General features: G+C 40.5%; 1 protein-coding gene across 2 annotated transcripts in view; it reads left to right on the top strand.

Moving 5' to 3' along the window:
* dapk1 (death-associated protein kinase 1) overlaps positions 1 to 12,855 on the top strand; it is a 126,175-nt gene that overhangs the window by 39,680 nt on the left and 73,640 nt on the right. For both annotated transcript variants that reach the window (XM_049578465.1, XM_049578466.1), the window contains exon 3: positions 4,091 to 4,312. In XM_049578465.1, coding sequence (XP_049434422.1) covers positions 4,091 to 4,312 — 222 coding nt within the window. The remainder of the gene's footprint in view (positions 1 to 4,090; positions 4,313 to 12,855) is intronic.

A 12,855-nucleotide genomic window follows, 5' to 3' on the forward strand; every position in this document is an offset into this window, starting at 1 on the left:
ACTTTTTTGAGGACATCTACATGTTTTGTTAAAGTTCTCAACAGCTGCTGTCACGACACCCCACAGTTGGTTGATTGAGTAAATTTATTCTGTTGGTCCACCACCCGTTAACGTTAGCTGCGTTAGCTAAGCAGTTTATACATTTGCCATTGCTGTTAAAGCAGCTCAGAACTGGACAGGCTCTTCCCAATGTTGTCACAAGTAATGTTATATACGAGGTAAAGGTAAGAGTAGGAAATTGTACACTTGGACAGCATGCATTCAGTGGTATGTATCATAGGAAGATGCAACCGCAGTGGTGACGAATTACTTCTGGTACTGTGGATTTGTCGATACCTTCGACCACCAGGGGCTTTTTGTGGCCTTAGTATCAGACAACTCCACAAGTATAGACCTGGGATTTGTTGAGGAGTTTAGAAATACCTGTGAATTGCCTTATTTTCATTGTTGATTATTCTGTAGGTTGTTTTCTTGATAAATTGCTTATGCTTTAGTCTATAAAATGTCCAAAAACGTTGAATTTCCCAGAAGACAAAGTGTTTTATTAATTGCTTGTGTAGTCTGAACAACATTCCAAAAGATAACAAGATGCATGACAGAGAACAGCAGCAAATCCTCGCATTTTAGAAGCTGTCATAGAGGTATATTTAGCATTTTTGCATTAAAATGACTTTAACAACTGTTTGAATAGTTGCCAATTAACCCTGCTCTGCTGAATGAGAAGCACCGTCATTAGAACCTCCCTGTTAATATCCATTTTTGCTGCAAACAAAAAAAGCTGCAATCAGTAGCAGCCACTGCACAACCCACAAGTAGTCACTGCATCACCAACCTTCCACCACCAATTGCTTTGCAGGGATGTGCAAATGCATTTCACTGTGCCACTTTGAGGGCACTTAGAGTGAGTGGAATAACTCATGGGCCATGCTTGTTGAACAGAACCAAAGAGCAGGAAGGAGAGATTCGCACATGTTTTAGCTGTTCTAGGGCTGCAGGTGACGGTTGATACATTATCGATTCATCTGCAGATAATTTCTTGATTAATCATTTAGTCTGTAAATGCTTCAGATTTTTTGTCCAAATGACCAAGATATTCAATCAGTGATCACATAGACAAAGTAAGGTCACAAAACCTCACATGTAAGAAGTTGTAACTGTTAAATAATTGCCTGAGAAATGACTTGAAAAGATTAATCGCCTAATTGTTGCAGCCCTAGCCTGGTGAAACTTCCACAATCACCTGAAACTGTAGTGTGGACGTAGAAGTTTCAGATTCAGCCTCATGAATGTGGACGTGGCCTCAGACACCACTGATCAGCCCATGGGACACATTATAGTCACGGGTCAGAGTAAGGTGACGTTTTTGTCACAGATACTCCCTGAGGCCTTTTTTTTTTTTTTCCCCATAAGGCTCCTCTACAGCTGGCAGGGTTGTAGTCTGGATCATGCGTTTACTCATCAAGTGTTGGGAGACACATTGTAGAGAGAAGATTAGAGTGGGAACATATAGCTAAATTACTAAACTGCTTCCTGACAACTGTGCACTCTAGTCTTGGCAGGACTGTAGGAGTCAGATGACAGCGTAGGGATCTCTCTTTGTTGTGGCCATTTTTTTTTTTGCCAAGGCAGAGGAAGCTCTTGCCATGAAGCTGTAAATCTGCGTGAAAATCTGGCTGAGATGAGACAGAATGTGGCTCTCTCTCGTTTTCTCTCACTCCTTTTTCTCTCACCCCCTACTCCGTTGTTCTCTTCCTCCCTCTGTGGGTGTTCGGTACACTTAGTGCCTCATGATTGCCAGGGCCGTGAGGAGGCACAATCGGCGGAGGCGTCAACAGCCCACAGCCAAGTGTCCTTGCATCCCCGAGTGGTTTTTCTGGCGCTGTCGGTCGAGTGACAGTGGAGTCAGCGTTATCCAGTCAGATAGCAGCGTTCAATAACAATGCTGCATGGCAACATGATGGTGGAATTTCCATAACAGCTCCTGTGTTGTTCATACATCGAGTAATTTGTCACGCTAAAATGTCACACAGGCTCGCCACACTTGGATTGCTTTGACAGTGAAAGTGCTTATGTGTGCACTTCAGGCTGAAACACAGATTTTTTTTTTTAATATCCACTTTACTATGAGCATGTATGCTGCAGCCTGTTAACACTGTAGTATATGGAAGGACCCTAAATTGAATGATGAAATATTTCTCTCTGGGATAATTGATAATTTTGTTCAAAATTAGACAAAGACATGCATTTGTTGCTACGGCTGTTTATATTCCAGAGGGGAACATTTTTGTCATATTACCGCTTGATGAGTCTAAAAAATGTCAGAAATGAAAAATGCCCCCCTCAGTTTCCAAAAGGCCAAGATAACATCTTCATAATTGCTTGTTTTTTCCACCGACAGTCTAAAAGCCACATTTTTTAACGCTGTTAAATATCAGAGAAGATGAAGAAAAAACAGGAAATTAAAATTTCTGAGCTGGAACCACTGAAATTTTAGTTTAAAAATGTCTCAAAATGATCAGAATTGTTGAAGATGATATTTCTGTTGATCTCCTGATTGAGCAAACAACTTTAATTGCTTCAGCTCCTCATTTCAAGTCCAAAGAATTTGCAAAGAGTTTACACAGAAAGTCTGTTAAAGTTTGATTTTGTTAACATCATAGAAATCAAACACACTTTCAAGTAAGTTTTTAAATTATATTGGACATGCAGGTGCTTCTGCTGCCAGTATATCACATAAACATAACCATAAGTGCTCAGTCCTGCCAAAATCTAGGCTATCTGAAAACTTAATATGTAACCTCTTTATATCTAGGTTTATTTCTTACTGTACAAAAGTGTAATATTCTCAGACTAACATGCTTTTATGCAACTGAACTGTAGTAAATATTGAATTTCATATAAGCAGGAAAGGTTTTTGCTTTCTAAACAGTTGAGCGTGTGGGGTGTAGGGTTACTGCTTGGATGTTTGTCAGCTGTGTTGATGTTGTGCTGAGCTGTGATTCTTATCAGCGTGCTGCTGACAGTGAGGGCTGCGCTGCCTGGATATAATTTACACAGTGTTGTCAAACTGATGATGAGGGGTTGCTGTGGGTGGAGGCAGGTGTGTTTTTGTAACATACAGGGATGCAGGAATACCCTCACTTTCTACTGCAGACAGTGAGGCTTGCTTGGCTCGGTGCTCCGTCTGTAATTAGAGACAGATTCGGGGATAAAAAGAGGAAAATATACATAAATATAATCCATTTTAATCGTTGTTTCATATTGGGGGTTTTAATATCGCAGTAAGTCTCTGAAACACCTCCACAGGTTGACCTGGCGTCCCCCTGATTTGGATCTGACACTTGTGTCTGTATTCAGTTTTCATTGCTATTTCTGCTTCAAGGCTGATTCGGCCATGATGCATCAGCCAGTTAATAATTAAAGCTGTTTCTGATCAACCGTTTTAATGCCTGATTATCCCGCCCACTCCTTTTGGCTCAGACGTCTGTGTTTACCACATTGAAACTGATACAGCTACAGCCTGAAGTCATTTTCTGTCTGTGTATTCGCGAACAATGATGAACCCTGAGGGAATTTAACACTTGAGCATTAGAGTGTCCTTGTAGCTGATTGATTAGTTCACTGTGATCTGTTTCCAATACACATCTGTCTTTTGTTTATTGTTCATGTTGTCAGTTGTATCGTCTGCTGTCCTCTTAATATTTGTCATCAGATTCTGGTTTCTATATATATTGCATCGTTATTTTCATATTGGTACTGGTCTTATTTGTTTATGATGATGATGAGCTAGACATCTTAAAAAATACACTTGTTTGCTTTCTTGCTGAGAGTTTGATGAGATAATGGGCCACTCTTATATCTATAAGGTAAATGTGCATCTGTAGCCAGCAGCCAGTTAGCTTAGCTTAGCATAAAGACAAGAAACTGCGAGCCTGGCTCTGACAAAAACAAAATCTGCGTACCAGCATCTCTGCTGTATGGGTCAAACAAATGTAATGGTGTTCATGACTGAGCTTTAGAGGTACTCATATTAATGTTTCAAGGCTGGATGACACCTTTTGACAATCTCTTCCTCTCCTCCCCTCGCTAGCGGCCAGTTTGCCGTGGTCAGAAGATGTCGGCACAGGATCACGGGTGTGGAGTACGCTGCCAAATCCATCAAGAAACGGCGCAGCAAGTCGAGCCGACGGGGGGTGACGAGGGATGACATCGAGCGCGAGGTGAACATCCTGAAGGAGATCCAGCACCCCAACATCATCACGCTTCATGAGGTCTTTGAAAACAAGGCGGAGGTCATCCTGATCCTGGAGCTGTGAGTGGCCTCGTCTTTTATTCCTCTGTGCGCGTCACAACTGGGCAAATTGAGATTTTTGTTTTTAAATGATTACATTGAAACCTTTACAAAATGGTGAGGTAAGAGTCCTAGAATGTGATGGGGGGGAAAAATCCATGACTTGCTTCAAAGGATTTGAAAACATTGACCACATTTTGACAAAACAAGACGTGTTGCCATCATTTTGCCTGATTCAAGACAGGCTTTATGAAATGTTACCAGAATCAATGATATAATCTAGACATTTTTAATTATTGTGGTCTTCAAAGTATGAAATTTCAAAGTGATCATAGCCCGCATAGCCCACAAAATCTGTCCGCCTCCGCCCCAGCAAAGCTTCCATATTGTTTCAAATTCGTCAGCACCCTATTTGAAAGAGAGATTGAGAAAGTAAAAGAGACCACTGTAACATTTTCACTGGCCTCCATGCTGCTTTGACTTTTTAGCTCGTCAAACACCAAACATGACACACCAGTTAAATTGGTGTACTCATCTACTGGCAATGGAAACGCAGTCTATTGCCTATTATGACTAGGCTTTCCCACATTTAAATAAATGCATATACGCACTAATTTTGCTGTGTCTTGTTTTTGAGTTGTTTTTCAAAACTAAAATTAATGTCAGATGGTTATTAATGCCCTCATAGTAACCAGTATTCAGAGTAGGTTGTTTATAAACTGCCTGTAGCTGTAACCTGTCTGTGGTGTCGTGTGGCACAAAGCTCACAAAGCACCAGCTGGACCAGTTTTACCAGGTTAGGTGGAACTCCAAACACTGTAACATCATTCACGTTTACACTACAATCACCTCGCTGACACGCTTACTCAGAAGAAATAGGCATGAAAGCAGATCAGGGTACACCTCAAATTAGTAGGTCACCTTACAGCCAGCAGTAATGAGTGTAAAGTTAAGGACTGCAGCTGCCGGACAACATTCTTGACCAGTGATCGCTTGCGATTGAATAACAAGGAAGGAATCACCAGCATAAAACCAGTCCGGGCCTACAGCACAGCGCGTGTATGAATAATAAGTCCATGGCTCATTTCCAACTCAATAAAGTGGTAGCGCAGGTCACCACGGCAACATCTCCATGTTTGTGAGGCTTGATTAAATGCTTCAGAGGGTGATTTTCAAAATCAGAATAAAAATGAACGCGTAACAACCTTCGATTAATGCCATAAGGTTTGCACAGCAGTACAGAAACAATCATATTTATTATTATTGAGCTGTTTTAATTATGTTTTAGACAACACAGAATTTACATTTAAAGTCAGAATAACCAGGTTCTTTATAAACAAACATCAACACCAAGTTGTTTTCTTTCTCTCAGACATTTATAGACATTTTTGAATGTCTATAGTTTCCTCTTTCCCAAAACATTAAACAAGTGCTCTTGTTCCAGAAGACGTCTACATGAACTCTCCCTGCTCCTGATTAGACCAATGCACAACTTTATGTGGTTTTAAATCTCATTTTCAAATAGTAAAAATATAAAAACTGGTCCCATTTCCATTTAATATCACCTCTGTTATCAGCTGTCTGAATACATTTGTGGATGGAAATATGCTATTCAGTTGCATAGTAATGTCTGAGGTTATTTACAATGCCCTGTCCGAATAATTACGACCCCGTCCATAGTTGGAACCACTTTCCCACAAAAGGCTTTTGAGCTGATGTGATTTGCACAACTTTTGCTACAAGATGAAATCAAATTGTGACTGATTTCTTTATATGGTCATCTTCTTCAGGCACGACCAAACCGACATTAGAGAACTAGTGTAAGCAAAGGCTGACTGTTGCGTAGTCTCGCGTTGCTTGTTGCTAGCAAACACATCACAGAGCGTACAGCCGACGAGGGTAGAAATAACTCTCCATACCAGCAGGCAGCGATAGTCTGAATGAATCGAAGTAAAATCGAAAGATTGACAGGACGGATTCAAGATGCTAGTGAGCCAGTTAACACTTTAACAACTCAACCCAATGTTTACGATGCACTAGTGAACAGGAACGCAAACAATGACAATCTGCCAAAGCGCTCAATAGCTAGAAAATAATCTTACCTAATATCAAATTTGTTTTGATACGTTTGTTTGCTTTCCTTACTTCTGTTCATCTTCTCGCGCACTGAGCTAAACTGCCAGTCAGACACCAATTCAACATGCTGAATTGGCTACAAAAAGCCAACAAGGGCCAACCGGTGCCAACGGTGCGTGTTACACCACCCAAACTAGGGCGACAGATGCTCACCGGCAGCCCGACATTGACCGTCAGCCTGGTGTGTCGGGGCCCTTACTGCAAGTGTTTTTTATACAGTACATACACTGCTACATCTAGCTACAGGCTAACGTCAGGGTAACATGAAATCTCAGCTGCTGTTGTTGTTAATTTCTCCCTGAATTCAAACCATATTCCTGCTGGGAACATGGTTTGATGATTTTGGCTTTAAAAGCTTTCATTGGAGATTTTTCACAGTATGAAGAGCCACTTTACTCCACTAAATAATTTTCCCAGCTGCGATGATGGTGCAGAGACCCTCAGAACGGTGTTGCAGAAGACCTAGAAATGTTTAGAGCAGACTGGGCTTTTTTTGGGAGGGGGGGTAGGGGGGCTTTAAGAGCCAGGTGCTAAAACAGAGTGTATAAAAATAAATAAAGTGTTTTTCGACTATTAAAAAAATGTAAAAATGTTCTAGTAGAAACCTACAAACAAATATGAACCTGAGAAAGAGCATAATGGGTACCCTGTAAGAGCAGGTGACACTAACCTACAGTGTCACCTCCATTAATTATCATAAATTAATTCATGGTATTACCCATGAATACCACAGAAATCCAAATAGCTGTGACGTGTGGTGTACGTAAATGAATCCAGTTTAAGATACCTGCTTAAGAGCGGACAGTTTTCAGTGTCTGATAGCGCCACTGCTGAAACTGTGTCATTTAACCTACTACGAAAGATCCATCAATTACTGCTATGCTCTCCTTTTAAAGCAACTCATGATAACCAATAGCTGCTGTAAAGAGCAACTGTGCTGAGCCACTTCTCTTCTCTTTAAAGGTTAACAGGAACAAGACAAATTTCACTGAGCAACGAAACACTTTGTATTCTATTCCCTAAGTTAGTTGATCATTTATGACCTTGCGTCAATATTTTCATGTCACATTTGTCCTGAATTGAAGCCATTAAAAGGCTCCTTGCTTCTGATTAGGCTAAGTTTCAAAGAACTGGTCCCATGTCCATATAATGTCCTACAAATGTGGCTGAGAAAATTCCAATTACTGCCGAGGTCCCTTTTTTTAAAGCAAGTCATTATAACCAATAGCTGTTGTAAAGAGCAGCCACTTCTCCCTGAGTAAAGGTTTACGGGAATCAGCAAAATTTAATTTCACTGAGTAACGGACTGCTTTGTGTTGTATTCTGTAAACTATTTAATCATTTAGGATCTTGTGTCAGATTTGTCCAGAATTACAGTTCTTAGACATCATCAGAGGTCGTAAAGATTGTAGAAACAGCTCATGACTGGTTGGGCAACATCAGCTGGGGATCTCTAGGTGGGGTGGTCCCAGTTATCACAGCTGTTTTATGAGGTAGCCAGACGCGAACGTCTCTTTTTGTCGACTTGTCAGTGATGTGTCTTCCTGATCTGCATGGACCCTAACGCCTGTATAAGACTGGCCCATTAGCTCTCCCTCACTCTCTTCCAGCTGGCATCCATCCTGTCTGTTGTTTGGCTTCGTCCACATAACACCTCCACAGCACACACTGTATCCCACACATTTCAAGCTTTGCTCTCCCTGATGGTATTGCTCACTTCGACGCTGCATTATTCAATTGTGTCAAGTTTTTCAATAAAGGGTTTTGTGTTACTAAGGTATTTTTTTGCAACACGGGAAATAGGGTTGTAGCATGGTTTGTTAAAGTGTAGCACAAGTCTGTCTTGTGTTGCATTTGCTGTGTGCCTATCATAGTACTGCATCCTGTTGGTTATATACCTACCTAGACTCTGTGACGTCTATGGTCATTGCTCGTTCATTGTTTATCTTCCGGCTTTGCTCTAGTCACAGTGAAGATGGCGACCGAGAGAGAAAGACTGTTGCTGGAGCTTGAAATGATCGACATTGAACAACAAATGCTCTTATTACAAATGTTACGGTGATGACAAAGAGAGAGGCGACTGCGCTGAATGGCTTGAGACAGACTACAGGCGAATATGTGACGCTGCAGCAGGAAGTGAAACATTGCAAAATGCCGGAAATGATGTAGTTTGAAGGACCAATCATAGCTCTTGTGGTCTGCGTTGCCTCGACGCGTGGTTAAAATTTTTGGAGGTGCACGTCGTGTCTCTGCATCAGTGGCAGAGGGACGCAACGCCTCCGCAAAGCCCTCTGCGTCGTAGGTACGCAGTAGCATAAACCTTGTTTAAGTTCTTTGTCAGGGTGCAAAAGGGTGGACAGGAGTCAAGGAAACATTTTATATGCTTGGTAGTGAGCACAGTTGGGTGACAGTAATGGATTACAATGAGAAGCCATTTTGAAAGTGACACACCTCCACAAGTGTCTAAACAAGCCACTGAGGGGTGAACGGGTGAACGTGTTCTGGTCACATGTTCTGGGTTAGAAGTAAAACATTATTACATTCAGCAAATTAAGTTTTCCATGCTTATTGACATGCTTCTGTAACACCATCAAAAACTGTTTGCTTCCTGTTCCACACATCTGATTCCCATTACCTGGAGCTCATCTATATACACTTCACACATGAATGCTCCACCCTGTGTTCAGTTTGATATCTGCATGTGTATATTTATATTTACCTTGTTAAGATAAGGATAGAATAGACAAACACAACTACATTTTGGTTCCAACATTGTTCATTCCCATGCATGATGCTCAGAGTAATTGCCATCCATGGCTCCTCTGCTAACAGCGCAGTCTATCTCTTGAAAATAATTGTATTCGATATCATTTTAACACCAAGGTGGAAAATTGGCATTGATGGATATACAATTTTTAAAGGCTAAACCATGAGAACAACAACTTTTCTTGGTTGTAGCAGGACTGTAGTAAACATGTACAATACGAAAAAGAGCATTTTAAACTGCTTCAAATTTTCAGAATCAATATGTATCGAGATCACGATATTTTTGGCAACACCACCGTGCAGTTAGTCAGTGGGTGTGGGCCAGGCAGGAGGAGACGCCGCTCACCGCACAGTGCAAGTTTGGTTCGTTACATTGACGTGCTTACTCTCTGGGTTGGAAGAGAGAACGCTCCTATTGCATTCAAATGTTTTGTTGAGGATATTTATCTGCAAAGTTGTAAAATGCTTCCATTATCCAAGATGAATGTGCTACGACTTTTTTTATAGTGTCATCTGGCACATTTTAGCAACTCTTGGAGCTACTGCTAGCTACTGTCATTGGGGAAAGAGTTGGTCACACTGGTTCAAAGGAAGCTTCAGCATTTGAAAAATGTTAAATGATCTATAATCTTATAACATATCTTGTGGTCTGCTGTCTGTGGAGACGCTGCAGTTTGTTTTCCTGACCTGTCACGGTGATTTAGCCCATGGATCCCCAAACTTATTCATGTCAAACACTCCCAGAAAGATGCACTCTGAGCCACTGACAACCATTTGATAGGATTTGCTCCCTGAGGAGCTCATATGACGAGTTGTTTCTCATTGTTATGTCAGTCAGGCTGCGTTTGTGTAGACGTGCTATGGACGGGGGCACGGGTAGAAGATAAAATATAACCCAGGAGGTGTAGCTTGTAGACTTATTAAATGCCCAGACATCACACAGTAGGTTTGACGAATGTATTTTTATAGCTTTTGCCAAAAGTAAGGGACAGAAAATTTACATATCACATCCTTGACCCACATGTCACAAGTTCTTTGACCTGATATGGGTACTTGCTCTTTTTCATTTTTTTTTTAAATTTCATTTGATTTAATTTATTTATATTTTATTTTGTTGTATTTAATTGTATTTAATTAATTAATTAATTTTGTTTTTTATTTTATTGTATTTAATTAATTAAGTATTTTTATTTTATTTTATTTTGTTTTATTTTATTTTATTTCAATTTATTCTTTGCAGTACTTTATGGTTTTTAGAGCCAGGACAACCCTATGTATTGAAACGTTTAAATGAAGGGAGCTTTTCCTACAGGGCCTACTAGTGCCAACGGTGTGTGATACACCGCACACACTAGGGGCAAAACAAAGATGGTCTGAAAGGGCCAAATACAAACTCAAGAAACCACAGCTAACCAAAGGGGATCATGTTTTGTTGGGGGAGTGATCCTGTTTCAGTTACAGGAGCAGGCAGGCGATGATGACTCAGTGTTAATGCCAAGCTTATACCATTAATACTCTGTGACTTCTGACAGTTCACACAAAAGAAGACAATCATGGGATGGGATAGCCATTAACTTGTTTTTTTGTGTGTGCCTGAGACAATCTTGTTATGGACTTGACTGAGAGTTGTGACAGGGTCTGACACCACAACTTGCCAAAGGCTGGGAGAATTTGTCTTCAGTGGTTAAAGGGATACACTAACACCCAAATGATCATCTGTATGTCGATTACTCATCCTGTGTTGTGTTGAATTCAGGAAGAAACTGTTTTTGCATGCCTCCAGTGGACGAAGAATCCAAAAATGGAGAAAAGTCTCAGTGTATTGAAGCCTTATGGGTTCGCATTTAACGTTTAACATCAAAATTATGTCGAAACATTTGTTTACGAACTCTGACACAACTCGTGCAGTGTAATCCAAGTCTCATTTATCCAGTGTTTTGCTTCATACTTCCCAAACACATGCATTTAAACGTAAACCCCTACGACGTATATTCATCAAGAATTTTCTCTGGTTTTGTATTCTTCATCCACCGGTTTTCTTCCTGAATTCAATGTAACACAGGGTGAGTAACTGACATATGATCATTCAGGCGCTAAAGTATTCCTTAAACTGCTAAAGACAACTTCTTCCAGCCTCTGGTAGTTTGTAAGTTGTGGTGTCAGACCCTGTCACAACTTTCAGTCAAGTCACTACAAGATCATGAATGTCTCATGATTGTCTTCCTTTGTGAGAACTGTCAGTACGAAGAAGTATACAGCTGGATAAATGAGACTTGGATCAATGGATGCTCTGATATAGTTCACCTGTTGTTAAACCAAACCCCTATGACTTTAGGTAATCAAGAATTTTATCAGTTTTTGGATTGTTCATTCACAGTGGAGGCATGCAAGAGTTTTCTTCCTGAATTCCTGAAGTGATATCAAAGGGAGAGCAACTGACACACAAATGATCATTTGTGGGTTGAAGGGTTCCTTTAACCTACTACACGTAATCTACTGGAGGAAGTGGTTGTTTATTTAGATGATGACAGTTAAATGTTCTGCACACATCACAATTAGCATTTAAAGCTGGTAGTATGACATCATGCTAGCACTTCCAGCCCTGGGCAGGTAAAACAACAGGTTACACATTGGATGCTAAAAATGTTTGGCTTCACGTTGTGTCCCTTTGTCCTCCACATCTTCTCCTCCTCCCGCTGCACCCTGGGTAAATACAACCGCAACAGTGACAGTCGTCAACTTTGACGTTAAACATTGACCAGCCGCGTGTGAAATAAGGCAGAGGTGACGTGATCGGGCTGAAATGTTCTCTATGTTCTCTGAAATGTGCGTGAACACCCTGGTAACCGCTGAAGCAGATGATGAAATAAACATTCGAGATACAGAGTGTGTGATTGGTGGGAGGAGGCGGAGGTCCCAGCTGTGCAGCTGGTCTGGTGTTTCCTCCCTGAAGGGTGGAGTAGTGTGTGTGTTTGTGCACATGTGTGTTTGTAGGATTTGATAAGGCGTTGTTTGGTGGTAATTTTTGTAAAATAAAGTTACATTTCATATGATATAAGACGATAAAATGATAATTGAATAGATGTAACTTTGAACATGGAGAATTGGCTACTAAAATGAAAGTAATTAAAGTGTGACTTAAATTTCTTATTTATTTATATGGCAAGACAAGCACGTGTTTGTACAGTGTGTGTATTGTAAGTGAACGCTCAACGACTGGATAAACATGGCTGTAATTACAGTTATCTGCACTCTTCCTCTCTCCTCTCTTTATCGTCACACTTCCCCTCGTGGCAGGCTTTCACTCATGCTGTGACCGTGATAAATCCTCTGCTTGCTTCATTTCCTTATCTCTACTTTTTCTTCTCTACCTTTAAGTGCTAGTTCATTAAATGATCTAGGTTTCTATAGATAAAATGTAAGGTAAGATCTTGGTAGTAGTGAGTGCTGATACTGATATTAACAGGCTTTAAAAGGGGATTTTATAAGAAACAGTATTAGATTCTGACAAGATTAAATAGCAAAGACACCAAAAACTGTATTAATATTAGTCAGTTTTGTATGATAAAATGTTCATGCCCCCAAACTAGCCAGAAATAGGTCAGTATTTTTCATTAAACTTCATGGATCAGATGGGATTTAGTCCCAATATTTCACTGTTT

Source organism: Epinephelus fuscoguttatus, linkage group LG6 (genome assembly GCF_011397635.1).
Source record: "Epinephelus fuscoguttatus linkage group LG6, E.fuscoguttatus.final_Chr_v1".
In the NCBI taxonomy this organism is placed as follows: domain Eukaryota; kingdom Metazoa; phylum Chordata; class Actinopteri; order Perciformes; family Serranidae; genus Epinephelus; species Epinephelus fuscoguttatus.